The sequence below is a fragment of the Diabrotica undecimpunctata genome, chromosome 4 (assembly GCF_040954645.1).
Source record: "Diabrotica undecimpunctata isolate CICGRU chromosome 4, icDiaUnde3, whole genome shotgun sequence".
In the NCBI taxonomy this organism is placed as follows: domain Eukaryota; kingdom Metazoa; phylum Arthropoda; class Insecta; order Coleoptera; family Chrysomelidae; genus Diabrotica; species Diabrotica undecimpunctata.
The window spans coordinates 4,093,634-4,117,183 of record NC_092806.1 but is presented as its reverse complement, the minus strand read 5'-3'; the positions used below and the strand labels follow the sequence as shown (position 1 = coordinate 4,117,183).

Genomic DNA, 23,550 nt, shown 5'->3' with positions numbered 1-23,550 from the left:
TTTCTTAATGTCATCTGCTAGGTTGCTTATCATTCCTAATAATCAATCGACTTTGTTGCTTCATTTTTTGCTTGCTTTTTAGTGGTATCCTTGAAAACTTCTACTTTTTCCTCGTTGTCTTCATCATAGCAACCTTTCCTTTTTAACTCTCTTGTTGAGTACATGTGATCACTGTCCAAACATACGTCCTTTTTAAAATATTTTTCCTTTTTTTTCGACGACATTTTTCACCATAATTGTGCATAAAAAAATCGTACTTCTTTTGTACACGTATTATATGTTGTTGTTTCTTTGTGGCTGCCAATAAAATTTTGCTTACTATAGTAATGTCGTAATTAAAATGGCCAAAGTTTATTTCATAGTTTGCTTTTAGTAAAAAATCGCACCATTAAGTATTACAGAAATCTGAATATTTTTGAAAATCTTACCTACTACTCCCTCTGGATCAAACGGTTTGGATTCGTAAGTTTTATAAATGGTAGGATGTTGGTATCTATGATTTCCGAGAATTAATCCATCAATATATCCGGTAGCTCCCCCTACGCAGTGTTTGTAAGAACTGTTTTTATGCAGTCCACCTGGACCCATATAACCTCTAAAATCAAATAATGTTTTCACAATTTTTTTGTTGGACCTTAGAGGGGTGTGTCCTTAACCAAATTAATGACAGTATTAGATCTTTTCGAAACAGATCCAGCAATAACTAGATCATGAAAACTCAGAACAAATTATCAGCATTACAATATCACCTTTTAATCAACTATTAAACCAAATTAGCATGATTTGCTTTGTCCTTCCAAGACACGTATAGAAAATCGCTGTTGACAACGTTGACATAATATTATTCTTTGAAAGTTATTCTACAAATAGAACTGTCGTAAAAATACTAGACTCTTCAGCCAATAATCCAGGGCTCACGCAGGAACATACATAATTACTAAACATTCATTGAAATATTACCTATACAAAATACTAGAGACATACAAATATTCCCACGATTTGAATTTAGAATTTGTTTCACTATGAATAGCTAATGCAGGCTCATACTTGTATCAAATTTATAAAGCTGATATTCCAATAACTAACTTAACTGATCTGCTCTGCCAGTTCTGAGCTGACCGTTGATTGGCGGCCGAAGATGACATCCCAGCACCCGAAAGTAACTCAGAGCCTCGCAGCAAGACGGTTCCGCGGGAGGCCAAGGCACTGGACCGAACTCGGATCCATGAAACCCAACTCGTAAGAATTAGGCTCACTTCACCTCGCCCAGGCTCGGCACGTCAGCCGTGACCCGCTTCCTCGCCAAGTTCGACATGCCCCGATCCTCAGAGCCAATCCTTATCCCGAAGTTACGGATCCAATTTGCCGACTTCCCTTACCTACATTATTATATCGACCTTCGCTGACGATACTGAGACAATATCAATAAAAGAATATCAACTACAAGCGCTAGAAAAACTCTAGAACTGCCTTAATTTGCTTCAAGATTGTCTTTAAAAGTGGAATATTATAGAAAACACTGAGAAACTTATAACGAGTAGATTATAAATAGTTTATTAAAAAAATTAAGACCTGCTAATCACATAATTTACCAATTTCAAGTACCAAGTCGAGCGCCCACGGAGCAACTGTTTAAAAACTACGGTCTGAACGTACTTGTAATTATTTTATTAGCGTCGGCGTCGTAACTGCACGAGGATTCGCCCACAAGGCGATCCGCATGAGACTAGTTTCCCACTAGTTTTCAACTCTTATTTTAAAATACTTACGTCGTGTGCGCTCGACCTGAGTAATCTCAGAATTTTGAGTCTTGTAGTCTCATTATGATAGGAAATTATACATACCTAGGACATCCTGGAGCTGCTACAGCAAATATTAATATTGTATGTAATATCAGGACAGCAAGAGCTAGTAACCAGGCTTTATAAATTCTCTTTAGGTCCTTAAAGTATTTCTGCAATACATGTATTTAATATTAATGGGTATTTCTAAAACCTGTAATGCGTTAAGTTACAAAAGATCTTTATTCAATGCTTTTTATTCGCTTTATTATGTAAAATTGAAAAAGTTCCAAAAAAAACTTCGAAATTTGAAAACATGGGACTAACATATAGGAGCGCTATACTGTATATTTTACGGTATACTGCATTTTCCTTGTTGAACATATCCAAGCGCAAGCGATTTGTTTCTCTTTCTAAGATTATTTTATTGAGCATTCCGATCAATAACAGCACCGTAATATATTTATTGAAAACATACTTACCCACCACGAACCTTCCTCGTTTTCATCATTTTGTTTTCTCTGCATTAAATATACTAAAGATACAGCTGCAACAAAATATCCAATTCCTAGTCTTTGTAACACTCCAAATATTCGCAGATAATTTATATCGGAACCACCGTTTAAGAATAATCCCAAGCAGAATAGTTTTAGAGACCTCTAGAAAAGTTAAATTTTATTTTTTCAATAAATCAATCTATGCGTTAAATACTGTACTAATCGAACAGACGAAAAAAGCTTTACTTCAAATACATTGCTTTTCATCTTACCTTTGTAATGGTCCAGATCATATCCCTGTTACTTATATTTTTCTTAAAATTCGAAACCATTCCTATGGGTATACATGCTCCCATAATCCACAAAAAAGATGGAAATACCAAGTCAGCAGCATGCAGGCCGTTCCAACGTGCATGTTCGATCACGGTGTAGCCACCTTGTCCATAATTGGCAAATATCATAAAAAGTATGGTTAAGCTGTAAATGATAAAAAATAATAAAGTTTTGTATGCAATATTCGATAAAAGCTTCAAGAACAAGGTCTCGATTAAATCTATACATAATTGAAGCAAAATTCAGAACATAAACAAGAAGACAAAGGAGTAGGGATCACTAGATTACTTTAGGTAAATATGTTGATAAAATCATCATTTCGCTGATTTACGACAAAGCAGAAAAGGATGAATCTGGTATCTATTTATTTACTTTCATCGAGAAACTTTATTTCCCAAAAAATATTCTTCGACGACTTTATCAGGTTATCCAATACCCGTAATAATCATTTATCTTTAATCTTGTATCTTCTTTTTCGTGTGTCTCATCGTTTAAGGACATGACAATCATCACGGCTCATTTTACTCTGTCTGAAGCAGTTCTGAAGAGTCCTATTGTTGTTTTTCCACTTTAAATTTAGCGCTTTAAATTTTTTAACCCGGTCTCCCCCGGTCCTCTTTTTCTTCCACGTTCCCTTGAATAACCAATCGCAATAACTCATATTTTTTTCTCTTAGTTTGTGACCAATTTAGTTGTTTTTCGTTCTTTTATAGTGTTGGGTATTTTTTTTAATCTTTCTTAATATTTCCGTGTTTGTTACGTGTTGTATCCATGATATTTTCCACATTCTTCGATATCATAACATAACATCTCAAAGCTGACAAGTCTTTTTTCAATTGCGTCAGTAATTGTCTAGGCTTTCCATATAAAAGGACAGAGAATACCTAGCAGCTCAATACTCTGTTCTGATTTCTATTCCCAGTTTTCCATTCCATAATACTGCTTCCATATAATTGAAAGTGCTTTTGGCCAGCTCAATGCATCATTTTATTTCAAGGCTGCGTTCCCATTGTTCATTTAGCTCACATCGCAAGTAATTGCATATGGGATAATCATGATTTTTGTTTTTTTTTGTATGTTCAGAGCCATTATCTGCTGTCCGCAAGGAAGATTGTACCGTCTGCATATCTAAGATTATTCTATAATGCATATATTCACTTTTGCATCTGTATCTGTAAAGTAGGGAGGGCGAGTTAAGTTTCAGAGCACTTTTGAGCCACAATTGACCCATTGTGCATCCTCATAGGGAGCCGTCGTCTCATTAGCTCATTGTGCATTCTGCCATTTCTTCTTCAAGTGCCATCTCCGCGGCGAAAGTCGGCAATCATCATAGCTATTCGGACTTTTGAGACGGCTGCTCTGAACAGTTCATTTGATGTACATCCGTACCACTCTCTCAGGTTGCGCAGCCATGTCATTCTACGCCTCTCTATGCTTCTCTTTCCTTGGATCTTTCTCTGCATAATCAGTTGGAGCAAGGTGTATTTCTCTCCACGTGTAATATGTCCGAGATATTCCAATTTTCTTGTTTTCTTGTTCCAATTTTCTTGTTGCACTTTCTAGGAAGGTGGATAAGTCACCAGGGGACATCTCCCTTATGTGGGCAGGTGCAGACCAGGACTCGCCGAACGCGTACTCTCGTATTACCGATAACTCCGAGAATTCACATAGGACATGCTCTACAATTTCGTCTTCTTGTTCACACTTCCTGCATAGAGGTGTGTCTACTAGCCCCAGTGTGTGGAGGTGTTTGCTTAGTTGATAATGACCATTTAAAAAAACAACTGCCAAGCGTAGGCTTTTCCTGGTCATTTTCAAGTACTTTTTTGATGTTGAATTTTCAAGGATACTTAATGTTACCCTGGCAAGTCTACATCCTTGCTCTTATTCCCATATTTTATGTGACATTTGACAATTTCTGCGATTGTTGTAGTTGACCAACCAAAAAGATCCTCAGGTCCTAAGAGTATTAGGCCTGCCGCTTTCTTAGCCAATTAGTCAACAATGCGGTTGCCTTTATTCCTATTGTGTCCTTTAACCCACCTCAGGATGATGGTATTAACATCCGAAGCTTGAGTTAGTGACTCGTGACACTCCATTACTAACTATGATGTGACACGTGGTCTATTCAAGGTTAGTAGCGCTTGTCTGCTATCTGTGCAGGTTATTACAGTTTTCCCGGCGATACTTTTCGGGTTATCTCTTTTGCGGCTATGGAGATACCAGCCAGTTCTGTCTGAACTACACTGGCATTTTTGCCCATACCCAACTTTATTCTTAAGTTCAGTGATCTGGAGTATATCCCGCATCCTGAGTTTTCTTCCATTCTGGAGCAATCGGTGTATATGCAATACGCATTTGCCACGTTTGTTTCCCTATATTGTCTTGTTTTGATTTTGCAGGGGTTTGTCAAAGACAAACTTTGGTTTAATTGAGTCGCAGCCTTCCTGTAGCAAGGGTAGCGATATATATTCACTTATAGTGTTCTATAACTTGTATAATCTTGCATACTTACCCTCTATATGCATCCAACGATGAAATTCTCTCTTTCTTTGGAGTTGCGGAAGAATTAATTTCTGTGTTGGTCCTATCAACGGTTTTCTTTGCTACAATTTTTTTCCAAAGTCGGCAGCTGGCATAAATTAATATAAATATTGCAACATATATCAAAATTATTGTTAAAATTGCTAAAATAAAAATCAAAAATTAGGTAGGGAATATAAGTAGATAATAAATTTTTTATTTCGTAAAATGTGTTTTATATAATGTATTCTACTACGAAAGAGCAAGATTAATTTTTTTGAAAGATGTAGAACCATTGTAAATTCGTTGTAATAAGTATATCCATTTAGAAGAAGAGTACGTTGAATAAATCATATTTTGCCTCAGGACCAGCAACTCGATGTAAAGTCTTAAGTTGCCATGTTATCAAATCCACTGGTAACTCTAACATGTTAACATATAAGATCTAATAATTTAAAATAGATTTAAACTAATAACTTTTACCGGGTTTTTACCCAGATATTTAGTGGCTCAAAACATGTACACCTAGTAAGTATTAACCACATTTTGCATTAACTTTGGTCAAAATTTAAATTTCACGTTCTTTTTAATTAAAGTGGTTATATACTTTTTAGGACACTGATGATGGAATATGGATTCCGAAAACGTTTTGTTGTTTTGATATAGCCCGGTTGGGTTTTTTAATTATACAGTGTGTAAAAGCCAAATGGAATAAATTCATTATTTAGGTTACTGTACATATTTATAAAAAATCTTGGAACACGTCAAATTTAAATTATAACTTGACATTCTTTAACGTGAAAATGCAACCCCTACCTTCAACCCCCTTAGGATGACAGGTACAACCCCCAATTTTTAAAATAGGAAGTATAGGATTGTGATATATCGTTTGAAAGGTCTCATTCATTCTCCATTCAAAAATGTTGTCGCTTTCAAATTTATTAAGATTAATTAAGATAAAATAAATTAAAATCATGTGGTTAACGAAATTCGCTAAAATATACTCAAAACTTATTTCCCGTTTAGGTCTTGATAATAAGAAAGTGAACAAAACCCATAGCAATGTGGTTTTTAGATGGTAACCATTAAAAAACTTTAAAGAATTTCCGTGGCAACGTTATTTTAACACGCATTAGTAAATTGTTTTATTTAAGTTGTCAGTATTTTAATTTAAGTAAAAAGTTCGTTCAATTCAATTCTGAAAAATGGTTAGATTAACGGAAATTCATAAAATAATAGTTTTACAAATGATTGGTTACGGAGATAACACCCGAACACAACAGGAAGTAACTCGCCTATTTCATGAGAAATTTCCTAATTTACCGCCTATATCACAAGGAACAATAAGTAAAATAGAGAAGCAGTTTCGAGAGTTTGGTCATGTAAGGCTGATAAAAAAAGCAGCTTCCAATGCACTGAGTGATGAACTCAAATTAGATGTGTTGCTTGAGTTTCAGGAAAATCCACATACATCGAGTAGACAGGCATCCACTACATTCAATGCTAGCCATACATCGATAGTAAACATATTAAAAGAAAATAAATTGCATCCCTATAAGATGATACCTACTGAGGAGACTCTTGGAAGACGATTTTGATAGGGGAACTTTTTTTTGTGAGCAAATGATGGACATGTTGGATAACAATATTATCCAATTAGAAGACGTTATGTTTTCTGATGAGTGTACTTTTTCACTTAACGGTCATGCTAATCGGTAAAATTGCCGTTACTTAGCCACGGAAAATCCTCACTGGATGAGAGAAGAACACACTCAATACCCTCAAAAGGTTAATGTTTGGGCAGGGATTGTAGGAAACAATATCATTGGTCCCTTTTTCATTGAGGGCAACTTGAATGGCAACAATTATTTGGCACTACTTCAAAATGATGTCATTCCAACGTTGGCAAATTTATATCCTGATCCAGGAAACCCTCAAGTTCCAGCGAATACGATATGGTTTCAGCAGGATGGAGCACCACCACATTACCAACTTAATGTCCGGCAGTACCTCGATACAATATTTCCCAATCGGTGGATAGGGAGGCGAGGATCGATTGAATGGCCAGCGCGATCACCCGATCTTACATTATTAGATTTCTTTTTATGGGGATATGTGAAGAGCCATGTGTACAAAACTAAATCTTTTGATTTAAATTACTTAAAAGAACGAATAACGCTTGCGATTAGGCCGATCACGACTGTTATGTTAAATAATGTTAGAAGACAGTTTTATTTGAGATTAGGATGTTGCCAAGACGTTCGCGGTGAACATTTTGAACATCTACTTCATTAACATTCATAGTTCTTTTTCGTGTTCTACATTTTATTACGTTTTGCATTACATTTTAGTTTTTGATTGTATTGTAGCGAATTTCGGTAACTAATTACTAACCTAACCTAACCTAACCTAACCTAACCACATGATTTTAATTTATTTTATCTTAATTAATCTTAATAAACTTGAAAGCGACAACATTTTTGAATGGAGAATGAAAAGACCTTTCAAACGATATATCACAAGCCTATACTTCCTATTTTAAAAATTGGGGGTTGTACCTGTCATTCTAAGGGGGTTAAAGGTAGGGGTTGCATTTTCACGTTAAAGAATGTCAAGTTATAATTTAAATTTGAAGTGTTTCGGGATTTTTTATTAATATGTACAGTAACCTAAATAATGAATTTATTCAATTTGGCTTTTACACACTGTATACCTTTTATAAAGGATTTTAATAAATTTTTTGTGATACATGGTATACAGCCAGCTACAGGAACTTATTTTTCTCGTGGAAAAAATATTTTGATTCACAAATTTTATTTTCTTCTATGCTAGACTAAGAATTTTTCACTACATCGTCGTATTTTCTAACAAGTAATTACTTTAGAAATGTTGATGCAATATACAAGAGTTTGTAACCGTTTATAGAGTCAATTACTGTTACACGACATTACAGTATCGATTATATTCGCATTTAATTACCCTTCAAAAGGATTTTATCCCTTTGATGCAAATCGAATATTTAATAGCGAAACTAATCCATCTTGATACGTATGCGATTTTCAGAATTAATAGGGAATTAACTGTATGTCCGATACATTTGAAACTCATTACGTAAATATTGGTACAACAAATAGAAGATAATGACGTCGTTCGCAATATTAAACAGAGTATTTGAGCATAAACAATAATAAACCAGGATACATCTTCAATACGCAAATATTTAGGTCATTTAAAATAAATTGGAACAAATACATAAAATAGTAAACTAGGACTAGTATTTTACGACTTGAGATATAGCGAGAAACGTTGTTATTAGGTTGTTTTATTTTTCTTCTCAAGTGTTGTTCTTCATAAACCCTGCTGATGACCCTACTTTAACGCCAAAGTAGGTTCATCTAATGAAAATATTGAAGGAGTGCTGGGCAAAAATGGACTGGGACAGAGATATGAGAATAGCGACCGTCCAGTGGCGCACCGAGGGGGGGTTTTGGGGGTTAAACCCCCCCCCAGACCCTATTCCGACACTGTTACTTACATATTTTAAGGACTCAAAATGGAGGTAACCCATAAAAAATTTTGGTGGCCAACCAAAACCTCCCCCCCCCCAGAGACAAATTCTAGGTGCGCTACTGCGACCGTCTAGTGGTGTTCTGTGAAGAACAACATGTAACAATTACAAACACGTTCTATCAAAATCATCCACGGAGGTTATACACATGGCGCAGTCCAGATGAACGAACAAGAAATCAAATACACTATATACATCCTAAGAAGATCAACAAGATGGAAGTCGTCGGCCATCAACTGTAAAACATATTCTGGCGCAGACTGTGGAAGCGATTATCAACTCGTAGCATTGAACGTTCCACTTCGTTTTAAATTCCCCAAAAGAAGACCCCTTAAAAGTCATGTCTCCAAATCCATCAAAAATCAATGACTTCCAACAAAACCTAGAAGAAGCTGTTTATTTAAATTAAGTATATAGTGACTCTGAGATCACTTGGATCTATCTCAAAGATAAGGTAATCGAGGCTGCAAAAGACTGTGAGGCAGCTGTTTCCATGGATCGTAAGCCGTGGATATCCGATAATACGTGGACTGCGATACAACACAGAAAAGAACATAAAACAAGATACGAAACAAACGATGAATACATAGCGTTATCAAAAGAAATCAGAAAATAGTGCAGCAAAGACAAAACTGATTACATCTCTCAAATATTTAGAGAGATAGAGGAGCATGGCTGTCGAAATGAATTAAAGGATTTATTTTAGAAGATCAAACTCCTTACCAGAGAATTTAAATCTCTAACGTGCTCTGTAATAGATAAGGAAGGTAATCTAAAGACCGATACTGACGAAATTTTGAAAACATGGTGAAACTACTGTGGCGAGCTATATAAAAATAATGAGGTACCAGAAGAAAATCAGTGGCCCTCTGACTACCCTAGAGAACCTACTGTCTTACTCGCTGGCGTTAAAGATGCAATTAAATTATTAAAGAGAAATAAATCCCAATGCATTGATTCAATACCAGGTGAAATACTACAGTTAATAGGTAACAAAGGATTACATATTATCCATTCTCTCTGTGTCTCTGTTTGGAACTCAGGAAAATGGCCATCTGGTTGGTATACCTCAACTTATATACCGCTACACAAAAAAGGAACTACTACCAGATGTGATGAAAACTACCGCACACTGTCATTATTATTGTTTCAACTAAAGCATGATTTTTAATCATCGATGTATACATAAAAGAGTTACATTGTCGAACTAAACAATAACATGAAGAAAAAAGTATAAATAAAGTAAAATATATCAAAAACTCATTGTGGATAGCTTATCTACATATATTTATTAATTTTCAATCATCATCATCAGTGGCGTTACAGCTCTTTATGAGCCAAAGCCTTCTTCAGAAACAATCCTCCATTCGCCCCTGTCTCTGGCAACTCTTCTCCATGCTCTAATTCCGATAGACTTCCGATGACATTTGCAAAAGGGCGAAAATTTATGGCATCGCAAGATGGACTGAAACCGGTAAAAAAAAACGGGTGTGGCAGTCCAGTGGGACTGCCGGTAGAAGTTATACTTCTATACACGCGTTCGCCGTTAAATATTTATATAGGAGTCAATCTGCACAATCATTACATATGTAATGCTATAGGTAAGAGAGAGCAGAAAGAGAAAAAGAATTGGTTATATAGGTATATGGTGCATCTTTTGCTGTATATAAACATTTAACCTGTAATAGGAGTATAGTAAATGAAGGATTGTATCAATATTTTAATGAAAATATATATTTTTATTTTTATATATGTATAAAAGGAGTTGAATGCAAAATAAATTTTACACACACTCTGCAGTAAAATTCATTGTTTATTTTGTTATTAATATAAAAATTACAATACAATAAATACACTGCAACATAATTCAATATAAAAATACAATATAAATTAAAATGTAATATTCATAAGTATTTAAAACTACCAATATTTAAAACTTACTTTACGAAAATAAAAATAAAAAACCAACAACTCGGATTTTGTTGTAAATTTTCATTTTATTTTAAAATTTATGTTTTTTGCGTATATTACATATATTTAATAAGATTAACGTGAGGTTTTTAAATATTTCAAAAATAAAAAAGGAAATTCATAATTGGATTCGAACTCACAACCACCAGCGTATTAACCAAACACGTAAAGGATTTGCCAATTAGACATGGCAATAACGGATTTCAAAATTGACAGTTCTCTGTAAAACAGTGATTAATTTGAAATACAAAAGCTAAAATAATTATAAACGTTTAATTTTAAATAATACAAAACACATCACATAAATAATAATATTAATACATATTATATTATATATAATATTATATATATATATATATATATATATATACAATATTATATATATAATATACCTATATAATATTAAATATATAATACAAAAGGAACATTTTTATTCTCGAGAGAGGAAGAGAGAGAAAATATATCCTCTGTCTCTCTCTTACTCATTATCTTACATATGTAATGGTTTCACAAATTCACTCTCATGCAAATTTCCAACGCCGACCGTGCGTATAGAAGTATAACTTCAAAAATGAGAAAAACAGATTCCAGTCCAATTCACGTGAGAATAATTACAATGAGGGTGTGAAATGTCGAATAAGCAAAATTGCCCATGATTTTTTTTTTGGAAAACATACCACCAGCTGTTGACAGCATAATGAACAGAGTGAAGAATGATGAAGACCTAACAGCTTTTTCAAAAACCGCATTTCGTGGGCTACTAAATGATATGGGTTTTGAGTATGCTAAAAGAGGTCAAGATTCGATAATGATGGAAAAAAAAAGATATCATATCCTGGAGACACAAGTACTTCAGACAAATAAAGACATTGAGGAAGAAGGATAATGTACACCTTGTTTATACCGATAAGTATTGGACCAACGTCCGTGCTTCAGTCAAAAAGGAATGGAGGGACACAACAATGAAGAATTCACGAGATGCCTTCATAAAAGGGCTCTCTACTGGACTGTAAGCTTCAACCCAAAGAGGTTCTCGGTTTGTTCTTCTTTATGCTGGAAGAGAAACTGGTTTTGTGGCATGGGCTGACTTAACTTTCTTGGTCAAGAAGGGAACCGCTGATAACACGACGAAATGGACAGGGATCTATATAAAGATTGGTTTGAGCAGACGTTAATTCCAAACTTGCCGAAAGACAAAGAAAACGTTGTCGTTTTGGATAAGGTGTCATACCACTCCGGCAAACTTGATTTTCTGAAGAAATTGTAGAGCAAAAGGCAAATCAAGGATTAGCTAATTGAAAATAACATTTTGTTCGAGGAAGATTACCTTAAAAGTGAATTACTGGATACTGCGGCCGCATTTAGAGACGAATACGACAAGTACAAAATTGAAACAATTGCGGAAAAATATGGCGATAAGATTTTGAGACTGCCGCCTTACCAATGCAAGCTGAACCAGATTAAGATGGTGTGGAGTCAAAGGAAAAGATATGTGGCTTCAACAACGTCGATTTAAAGAAAAAACGGTAGATCGGTTGATAAAAGAAGCTTACCAACTCGTATCTAAAGAACAGTGGCATAATTATCTAACCACGTCAAGAAAATAGAAGCAAAAATGTTTGAGGTGGTCAATTATAGTGTTAGCATAGATGTGGGAGACTGATAAATTTAATGTGAAATAGAGATTGCACCAGGGCTTGATGCTTAATCCTTATTTATTCTCATTAGTGTTATAATAGAAAACAAGAAAACTACTGGGTAACATTTCCTGGTACTTAATATAAATATACTGATAATGTAGTGTTAGTATAAAATACTAAAAGGGCGCTTACACAATGCGTGAAGGGGATTTTTATTGTTCTATCTCAAGATAAAAACGTAGTAAGAGAAAGATTTTTACTACTTATAAAGGTTAAGGGAGAGACTATGATTTTGCGAACTTCATTTTTTATTTGATTTGAATTTTTTCTTAAAAGTATAGTTTTTGTATATATTAAAGACGAAAATTACTTCTATAATATGTCAGCTACAATATAATTACTTACGTGCATAAATATTAACAGGCTCCTTTAATGTCTCCAAAAAGCATCCAGAATTATTAACATCTACATTGTATACACCGAACTCTTCCAGTTCTTCTTTTATATCACATATAACATTTTCAGTTTGATCTTGCGGAAGATATTCTGTCCGTTCTGTGGCCAATCTGAAGGTAACATCGGTACTAAATATATTCTTAGTGAGATCATTGTCACATTCTTTAGCAGAACCCTTGCAATAGTTTGTTATTAAATATGGACACTACAAAATAAAAAAAGTAAATAATCATTTTTCCAAATAAACAAGTACAAATCACTGTATATTTATATAGGTACTGTAGTTATTAATAACAGAAGTATATAGAATCACACCTATATAGAATCTTCAAGCACAAGGAAAATACTTAATCACAAATGGAAGAAGATTGAGATAATTGGTATATGGAAGGTCTAAAAGAAAGTGTGAAATTATTGGTCTGTCCCTTCTGTTTTTTCCTTATTGGTTTAGGTTCCCTCGTACTTTCCACTTGCCTGTTATTGTCCAACCGTGTTACATGACCGAACTATGCTAATTTTCTCTCCTTTATTGTAATAACGGTTTAATTGTAAGTCTGTCTTTTATTCCTTCATTTCTGAGTCAGTCTACCTTTCTCCGATTTCTCAGTTTTCTGCTCCATATATGAACGTTGGCTTAAATATTGTTTCGTATATTGTCATCTTCGTTTTTCTTGATATTTCTTTATAGTTGAGGAGTCCTTCATTTAGTGTCTGAAATAATCCTTGATGCTTTTTCTGTTATTTATTACTTTTGCCAGGTATTTGGTATGTTAGTAAACTTTATTTTTTGATGATCTATCACTACTTCAAATAGGTTTTCCGTGCCTTTTTTCCTTGTTATTTTTATTATCTGTGTTTTGTTTTTATTTACATTTGGGTTGTATTTTTTTATTCTGGGTTCCATTTTTTACATTGTATTTCAAGCTTTATGCTGTTTAGGTAAATAGTACTACGTTATCTGCAATTACGGATATCTCTGTGTTTGGGAAAGTAAGGTGGGAAAGTTTTTCCGTGAAGGATATTTCTGTCGTCAAAGTTGTTGATTTTCCGAAAGTTAACAGGCCATTTTCTATTATTCCACCGTTTTTACAACCAAATCCTCTTTATTTATCTTTTTTCCCTTTTCTTTTCGATACTTATTAGTTATTCTAATGCATCGTCGTTTTGTATACTACAGAACCGCTTCAGGAAAATCCCGAATCTCAAAGAGACATAATTTGTTGCATTCATGGAAGATTTTATTACTTTCCAACATATGATGCCGGTTCCTGAATCCGATTTTAAACACACTTTTATTCGACTACTTCTTATTAAAAACACACAGATTTCAAAAAAACGAATTTTTATTTTTTATCTTCTTATCTCCTTTTCTTCAAAATTCGTACTAGCTTCGACGCCAATCTATATGACGTTCGAGGTGTGTCGCTAATCGACGCTTTTTATACTGATCCTAAAAGGGCATCTCGTTTTTTACTTAATTTTCAATATTTTCGTTGTTATTTCATTTGCAATATAAAGCAAACGTATCGACAAATTAAAGTAAATAAGGAATTTTGGAAGTTTTCTGGAGATCGGATTTTTCTAAACCTCTTCAAGACTTTTTCTACATACTTATTTGTTTTATTTCTCTTAAAAAACCTCTACAAGAGTAAGTCTTTTATCTACTCACCTTCTGCAGTGAGCAAGTGAGAAAAGGGGAGGCAATTTTGTTTTGAGCTTTCTCTAGGCAATATGCCAGCAACCATCTCGACGGCCTTCCGTCAGAATCATGCTTCAAGTAATTCTCTTTTATCTACTCACCTTCTGCAGTGAGCACTCGCTTAGCTTTTAAAGCTCGATGGTTTTCCACTAGACAAATCAACAACGTCAGCAACCATCTTCTTTTATTTTCAAGGCTTTAGCTCAGACATTTTGACATCTTGTTCGTTGACAAAGAGGAACCTTCCATTGTTACGGTGAGAGCATAAAATGGAACCCTACGACTGACTTCTTTTCTTATTCTTCTCGTCCCTTTGACAAATCTTGTACAAAGCGGGCTATTCGTTTGTAAATCAGTCGTATTTTTTTTATCCTCTTGTTTTTATTTTTCCATGTCTTTTTGCTACTCAAACGTCTTCTACAACCGTTGTGGCAATCAATGTATCCTGGGATGATGAAATATCTGAACAGATACAACTGACCTCTGTACTTATATGTGTTACATTTCTAGTGTTATTTCCACACAAGACCATATATTCCAAGATCAGAGCTCTTGGCAGCTATACTGCTGACTGATCTAGTCACTTTTGTCAACAAGTCTCATCCAATTTTTATGCTTGTTCTGATTCGACAAGATTGGAGCTCTTGGCAGCCATATTGCTGGCTGATCTAGTCACATATGTCAAAGGGTTCTTCTTCCGATGTTTGGTCTGATTCGGCGATTGCGCTCCCTTGAGCTAATTTTTCTACCCATAAAGTGCCAATCGTATTAAACACATATAAGAACTGATACCACGCTCTAGTCGGCATTATATGCCTTATAATGAAAACCTCTCTGATTGTGTTAGTCGTGTTTTATCATCTCTCTGATTGTGTTAGTCGTGGAGGTCGTCGAAATATTATTACTCCCCGGCTGTCGTTAAGGACTCTCTGCTGAAATGCGACACCACGCCGAGATTTCGACGCTGTTGTTCTTTTTGTTTTTTCGCACGCCACGGAATTCTTATAAAGGAGGCCAACGGTATTCTGTTTGATACAGCCTTCCTATTTTAGTAGGTCGAAAAATTCTACTAAATCGACGCTATTCTTTTTAAGTGATGGCATTGTAAGCACTGGTAATTTGAGCTCAGCTTTAGATGGCATTCAACAATGTCCTGTGGTCAAAATATGACCGTTGCTTGTTTGTCAATCCATATTTTATTCTCACTTAGTTATTATAGTATATTTTTAGTATATCCATCTTTTCATGTATATTCTTTACACTTATACGTTCAGCTGTTCTTAATAACATTCGTTTTGGAGCAAGAAAGTATGTTGTATTTATTTTCATATTTTACATTTAATATTGGTCTTTTACTGTACTATAATACGATCTATTTAATTGTACATTATTTGCTTTAAAATATATTGTTTCCTGTTATTTCGTAAAATCGCATTGTTAAACTGGGTTAAACGCATTTAGTCTGTTTTTAAGTTCAAAGACTTTGACATTTTTTGTTGTTTTTGGATATTATGTGGTCAGCACACAGAAACCGCTGTAAAGAATCATATTTCAGTGACCATTAAGTAAGATTATCGCCATTCAAAAGCACCATAGAATAGCGCTGATTTATGGGGGAGCACTTGTCCCACAGACCACCCAGGAACTGCCAGAAGATTTTTTGATCATCTCAAGACAACACTTTCTACCGAGACAGCGAACGAAACGTATCCAGTTGATAGGTTACGTTTTTTTGTGCCTCAGATGGCGCCGCGACGGACACAGACAACTCTACTCCACTGGCTACCACGATTAATACACCAACATTTCAGAGGTAAGTTTATTCTTTGTACAGATGACAGTAATGAGTAAAGCCAGCAAATTTTCGTGATTTATTCACAATTAATATTTGCGTTTTTCGCTAATTTATTTACAGTCAAAATATTGCATTTTTTCTTCAATTATTATTTTAATTTCATTTAACCAGCGACCTCATTAATTTTACAGAAAACACTTTGCATTTACCATTTGCATTCTATTTCATTCTATACAGTATTTGTTAAAAGTTTTGATACATTCTTTCACTATCTCATCTATCACATTTATAAAAAGTATTGGGCTTAAGCTACCTCCTTGTCTAACTCCTTGCGTTATTTTAAATGGTTGCGATTGCATATTTTATATTCTTATTTTATGTATTATTTCCATATACAGATTTAACGAATTTAAAACGGTTATACTTTTAGTTGATTCTATCAGATGTTTTATTACTTGTTTCCTTTTCAGTCTCTTTCATATAGTTATCCTTTTGATTTTTTTTTTATATTTTCAACATTTCTGGACTAACTTCAACGCTCCTAGGAGCTTTCTTTGTCGTTTCTTTCCTATTTTTTTTTAATTCTTCTTTCTGTGTAGCTTCTGTTTCCTCAGTGTTTTTCTGTAATCCGATAATTACGTTGTTTTTTCTTTTTTTTGCTTTTATTTCTCTAAATTCAACAGTTCTCAATCTCAAGACGTAGATTCGATTTTTAGAATTCTCAACCTATTTGTTGGGGCATTTCTCTCATAGTTTTATTAGAATCCAGATATTCAATATATATAAAATAAATAGATTATACCTGAATGCAAGAATCTCAAGAAAGTATATCAAAAATACTAATAATCATGTAAATGTATAAAATTTTAAATACCTGATAGCATTCTTTGTTGAGTGTATATAAATACACGTTTTTATCGATATCTTCAGCAACTTCGATGTTCAAATAATATTGATCCAAAGTTAAATTGGCTAAACTATATCCTCTGTAGTCACTTACATCATAGTCATCTATAAAACACCATTTCATTTTCTTGGACTACCTGAAAATGCATATCTTGGTTACAACTTAAATAGTAATAAAGTAATTTATATATATATATATATATATATATATATATATATATATATATATATATATATATATATATGTATATATATAATACATTAATTTTTAATCAAGCACTTTCTATCTTTGCTTCCAGAATTAAGAACGTTAAAAATGGGAAACACTAAGAGATAAAATACCGATCGACCGAATAAGATATCTTTGTAACATACAAGACATATGATGTTAGGGAAGATAGTAAAGTTGAGAATGGAATCAGTCTTGATAGAGAGCATGAGAATGGGTAGAGAGAGAATCGCTCGAATCTCAAGAAATTAGAAACCAACAGACAGAAGATCACTAGGAAGACCATTCAAAGGTGCTTAAATATAAGCTCAAAACCGGTGAAAACAAGACCAAAGTGTCTAATATAAGAAGAAGAGGAAGCTTTTTACCTTTAAGTTTAATTAAAACAAAGTGTGAGAAAATTTTATTCGTTTGAAAGACGTTTTTATGCAATTTTTTATGGAAAATAACATCGATTAAGTGTCCGCTGGTTGGCGTTCATACAAACTGTTCAATTTTCCATAACTCTGGCGCATAAATCAGGCTAAATTTAATCTATGGCATGATTCACATTGGCTTTGAGGTGGCTATGGAAGACATGCGACCTGCGACTTAAGAAAACCCAATAAAGAAGAGTCTAACGGAGTTAAATCGTCCGATCTCGGTGACCAGTTTACATCACCTCCACGCGAGATGACCATGTCCTTAAAATAGCAGGATTGTATCAAAATGTGTTTTTACATAAATCAATATATAAATACTTATATACAGTAAGAACAGAAAAGTTTATTACTAATAAATATTGTATGGAAACATGTATTAATGTACATTTTTTAGTAGGCATACAAAATTAATTCATGTGATTACTTGTTTACGCAAGATACTTTGGTACTTTGGTAAGCACTGAGCCACGGTAAAGATATGCATTTTATTTTATGCCTATTTTATAAATCTTACCACAACCTACATCTCGTCCACTATAATTATATCAGCTCATGGTAAAAAAATATTTACATAATTAAAATCGATTGTTGAAAGAAACAATTTCTTTAAAAATATTTTATGTCAATGAATTCTTACCTTAAATATTACTAAAATAATTGAAACATACGATGCACAAACGGAACAGTAATTATTATTACAGATAGATATTGAAAAAACCGTTGTTATAATCTTAAATTTTTTATGAATAGTCAATTTATCAATAGTAAGATTGATAAATAATTTGTCTTCGTTGATAATGAACGGTAAATACATTAGAATAACAATGATACTCAGATAAAATGATTAGACTTTGATTATTGAAGTTTTTTAATGTAATCGCTTTATAAAACCGTGAAATTTTTTTATTTTTAAGTACTAGATTATAGAATGGATTATAGATGTGAAATCCAGGAAAGATTTCTACTATTAATTATAATAATTTTTATGGTTATTTGAATTAATTCAACAGATCTCTGACCACACGACATTTCAATACTACTGAAACAATGTATCGGTTTTTTTCACGTTTTTTTAACGTCAATCTTAAATGCAAGACACACATATTTAATTGTGCAATTGTGCATTATGTAAAAGGTTTAATACAAGGGTTTTTGAGATTAAGCGGATCTATATACATACGCAAATAATAGAGATTGAAATTATATTAACCCTTTCGCCATTGCGGGGGACTTTAGTTCCTGGCCGCTAGTTCATGTTTACTGATGAATATAAATATAACCGATTTTACGTACAAATGAAGTAATTTATAGTCTACTTTCGTCAATAGGCAACACTGGTGTCATCACATGATTGAATTTCCTAACCTGTGGGAGCGCCCACCAAACTGGCATGGCAAGTGGCAAGTAGCAAGTAGCACACATCTAGCATGTTGTTTAAAATGTAACCAATGCAAACAAATAATTAGAATTAATGACGTCACTGTCATTTTGGTGTGTGCTAAATCATTCGTTTTCATTGGTTACATTTTAAGTAACATGCTAGACGCTTGTATTTGCTACTTGCCACTCCAGTTTGGTGGGCACTCTCACTAAAATGTAACCAATGCAAACGAATAATTTGGCGCACACCAAAATGACAGTGACAGTGGCGTCATGCAGCTTGCTAAGTCACGTCGTAAAAATAGAGCTTGTTCTACTTTTTGCCACGTGACTTGCATTTTGTATATGTGTTTGTTGAAAAATTTAAATATGGAAGGCAGCCCAGAATTTAATATTCGTTTTTTCTCATTGAGAAATTTCCAGGTATTTATGACAACGAAAGTCCGGAATTTTGGAGAAGGATTGAAATTTTGCAGAATACATATTTAATTCTTTAAATATATTAAATCCACTATGCGCTAACATCTCTTTCCGGTAAGGGTGTACCCAAAACGGTATTAAATGTCACACTTCTTTAGTGTGCGCTAGCTGCTACGCCAGTGCCATGCTCGTGCTATGTCACTGCCATGTCACTGCCACTTTGGTGGGCGCTCTCGCTAAGTGAGAGCGCCCACCAAACTGGCGTGACATGTAAGTGTCAAGTATTTTAGCAAATAATAATCTAGTGGGATCGTTTGTTCCGTACAGTAATTTTATATGGGATCAAAATTACCCATCAGTAATAAACTTTTTCTCTTTCAGATATGAGACGAAATCGGCGTCTTAGTGAAAAATAAATTAAAAGAAGCTGTAAATAATATAACTGATTCTGAAGAAGAACCATTTTCAGCATCTGATGAGTATGACTATATTCCTGGAGAAAGCGAAGATGGAAGTGAAGGAGTTCAAATGAGCGACGAAGAGGAGGAAGGTAACAGCAGTACTGAAGAAGCAGATATAAGCAGCGATGATGAACGCCATTTAATGAACAAAGAAAACGGTAATAATGGGAGTGGTGAAGCTACTGAGGTGAGTCCCAATGTAAACACGCATGTTGTAACTTGGAAAATACATTCGAAACATTTTTTACCTAGAAGAAAATTGCCTAAGGAAACGAAGTGTGTCAATTTTTTGGAATTCAACGGACAGTGTTTTGAGCTAGATGTGTTTCTAAAATTATTTCCTAGTTTCCTTGTTTACACATATGGCTGATAGTACTAATAAACGTATAAAGCTGTTAAAAGGAAAAAAGAATTTGATACTTAACTGCGAGGAGATGTATGAAATTATGATAGTACTTGGCTGCACTCTTGTGATGTCCTATAGCAGGGTGCCGAGTTTTTTTCATCACTGGCCCAACAATGAATCATTGTCAAATAGTATAATAAAAAATGCTATCGATCGGTGTATTTTCCTACTTTCAAAAATGTATTATACTGACCCTACAAAACCTCAAAATTATTCTAAAACATCCAATTTAGAAGACGTCGTAAACTGTTAAAAAACACGATTTCAAAAGGCAAGATTTGAATCTTCTTACCAATCCATTGATGAGACGATGGTAAAATTTAAATGGCGATCATCTCTCAAACAAACCAATCAAGAGAGGTATCAAATATTATACGACTTTAACATCTACTGCCGTAAGAAACTCATAGCACTGGAGGGGACTCTTGAAGAGAGGGGCTAGCGACACTATGTCAAACCCTTCAATCAAAAGACGTATGTTTGTGTACTGATAGTTTTTTTACCACTGTTAATTACATGAATAATCTTGAATTTCCATACGTTGATACATACATGAAGCGCAGAAAGAATACGCCACAATTTATTGATAAGAAGCTATCTAGAGATGAATCTGATTCATTGGTAAATGTAAAAGGCGTAATGGCAATTAGATGGCAGGACACTAAAGAAGTTTTACTTTTATCAAACTGCCACTAGCCATCTTTATCACAGATTGAAAGAAAACTAAAAACAGGCGAAAAATGCACTTTTGATTGGCCTGAAGCTATAGTATTTTACAATAGATATATGGTAGGGATTGATTTGGCTGATCAAAAGATCATGATTTAGACCTATGATTTAGACAGAAAATCTAATTTTTGAGCACATGTCAGAAGAGCAGACCAAAATCGGTGGATAAATAGAATAACAGAGTGGAGCCCGATAGGAAGAAGAAAGAGAGGCAGACCCCGAAGATCTTTCCGAAGATGAGGTGGACGAAGCAATGAGTAGAAGAAACCTACAGGAAGGGGACTGACTAAACAGGAAAAATTGGAGAAAACGGTTGAGTGAAGGAATACAGTGAAAACTGTGGAAATCCTTGTATATATATATATATATATATATATATATATATCTAATTTTTCGCAGATATCTGAAGCTTTTAAGACATAGGTGGGGGTTACTAGATGACGAATAGATGAAAAAGTACTCGTATTTTTACATTGCGTTTTTTTTAACAATAATTTATGGTCACAATTTGGGTTTTTTAATTTTTTTCCCTTATATTTTACATAAACAATATTTATATCATTTTTTTATATCAAGAATATTTTTTTATTCCCGTTTTTTAAATTAAAATTGATAAATAATTTACAGATATACTTGCAAAAAAGCAGTTTTTTTAACTAATTTATAAATTTTATTGACAGAATAAAATGTTTAACAAAATAAAATAACAAAATAAAATTCTCTTTTAAATTTGGCGAAATTTCCCCCCGATCGGTCAAATAGTTTAAAATTTATTTAATTTGTTTATCCCTCAGGGTAAATATTTAAAATATTGAACTTGCTCTATTAATGATGCTAGACACATTTAGCAAATTTCATATGATTCTTTAAGACTTAAACTATCTCAGAAGTTAAATGCATGTTGCGTTTTCATCGAAATTATTTACAAAATAAACGTTTGAAAAGGGGGTATGTTTTTTACTGATAAACAATTGTAATAACTTCTATATTTTTTAAGCTACAGACTTGTACGTAAAACCATTGGATAGCTGATAAAAAAACTCACATTAAAAAAAGCCTTCTATGACCAATAGGAACGAAGTTAAGGACTATTTAAAAAAAAAATCATATCTCCATTGTTTATAAACATTAAGAAGTAAAATTTGAACAAATTTTGAACGAAAATTTAAACTTTATGTTGAAATTTATAGCTATAAAATTCATCCAATTTTTCGAAACTTACAGCTCAGAGACAAAATTCCCACCTCCTTAGAACGGGCAAATGTGAATTTTACGACTAATTGTATACATAATTTGTTTAAATTAATTATTCTGATTATAAAACTGAATAGTTTCCGTCCCTTACATGTAAAACTAAATTAAGTGGTGAAAGGGTTCAATAGTAACAATTTCCGACTACAGAAAATTTCAATTAGCCGAAATAGGCCATAATAAAAAAATCCAGAAAAGAAAATTGAAATATGGAATAGCAAAATACTACGCAGAATATAGGAAATGCAATATAATACATGAAAAACAATGGAAGGTGACAAAGAAGACCAACTAATGAAATAATGGAAATTTAAACGATCCTTTGATAACGGATTAAATTAGATCCCAAAAGATATATAAAAATGTATAGAGAATGTACCAAGCCAGAGAAAAGCACTTTAAAGCATTAAAGCGGATGGTTCAGAACACAATGGCGGATAGCACTGCATAAAAATGTTGAAAAGTTAGAAATTAGAATATTAGGGTACAAAATAAAAGAGAATGGAGGCAACCTGCTAACAAGCCTTGATCCTTAGAAAATTTAATATTTAAGTAGTTTTTAAAATAAAATATGAATGATTAACATGAATAAAATATTATATCTGCTATATGCCCTATTTGTTACACATTTATCGAATAATATTTTATTTGTTCAAATATAATTTATTATAAATTTATTTGATCGTGCCATACTAACTAAAAAATTAATTAAAAATTAAAAGAAAAATATTACCTTAAAAATAGTCACCAAATATAAAATATTTATTTTTTTCTTTATATTTTATCTTTAATTTGCAATATACACTGTAAATATTTACAACATATTTACCAATTGTTTAAATGTTTAGCATGTTGAGGCACTCAACGCATAACAAGAAATGAAAGTACCGTGACGTAGCTGGGTTTTGATTATAACCAGGACCGGTTTTGTGGTTTTGTGCATCGTTAACCCAATTGGAAATATGTATAAATTACATATTTAATGTACACTAATATGACACGAGATAATGTAATAAGTCCATTTACCATCTGCCGTAAGTGTCTGATAATTCGTTACTAAATCGATCGTCATCGCTAATATAA

General features: G+C 33.4%; 1 protein-coding gene across 2 annotated transcripts in view; it reads right to left on the bottom strand.

The window, feature by feature from the left end:
- LOC140439056 (heparan-alpha-glucosaminide N-acetyltransferase-like) overlaps nt 1-23,349 on the bottom strand; it is a 28,127-nt gene extending 4,778 nt beyond the window's left edge. Inside the window, exons 1-8 of one of the 2 annotated variants that reach the window (XM_072528701.1) lie at nt 23,201-23,349; nt 17,138-17,306; nt 12,719-12,974; nt 5,127-5,298; nt 2,551-2,755; nt 2,264-2,440; nt 1,845-1,954; nt 429-595 (exon numbers count right to left, since the gene is read on the bottom strand). In XM_072528701.1, coding sequence (XP_072384802.1) covers nt 429-595; nt 1,845-1,954; nt 2,264-2,440; nt 2,551-2,755; nt 5,127-5,298; nt 12,719-12,974; nt 17,138-17,293 — 1,243 coding nt within the window. In that variant the 5' untranslated portion in view covers nt 17,294-17,306; nt 23,201-23,349. Of the gene's footprint in view, nt 1-428; nt 596-1,844; nt 1,955-2,263; nt 2,441-2,550; nt 2,756-5,126; nt 5,299-12,718; nt 12,975-17,137; nt 17,307-18,457; nt 18,608-23,200 lie in introns of those variants that run through there. The other variant, XM_072528700.1, reaches the window with a different exon arrangement.
- Between the last annotated feature and the right edge of the window lie 201 nt (nt 23,350-23,550).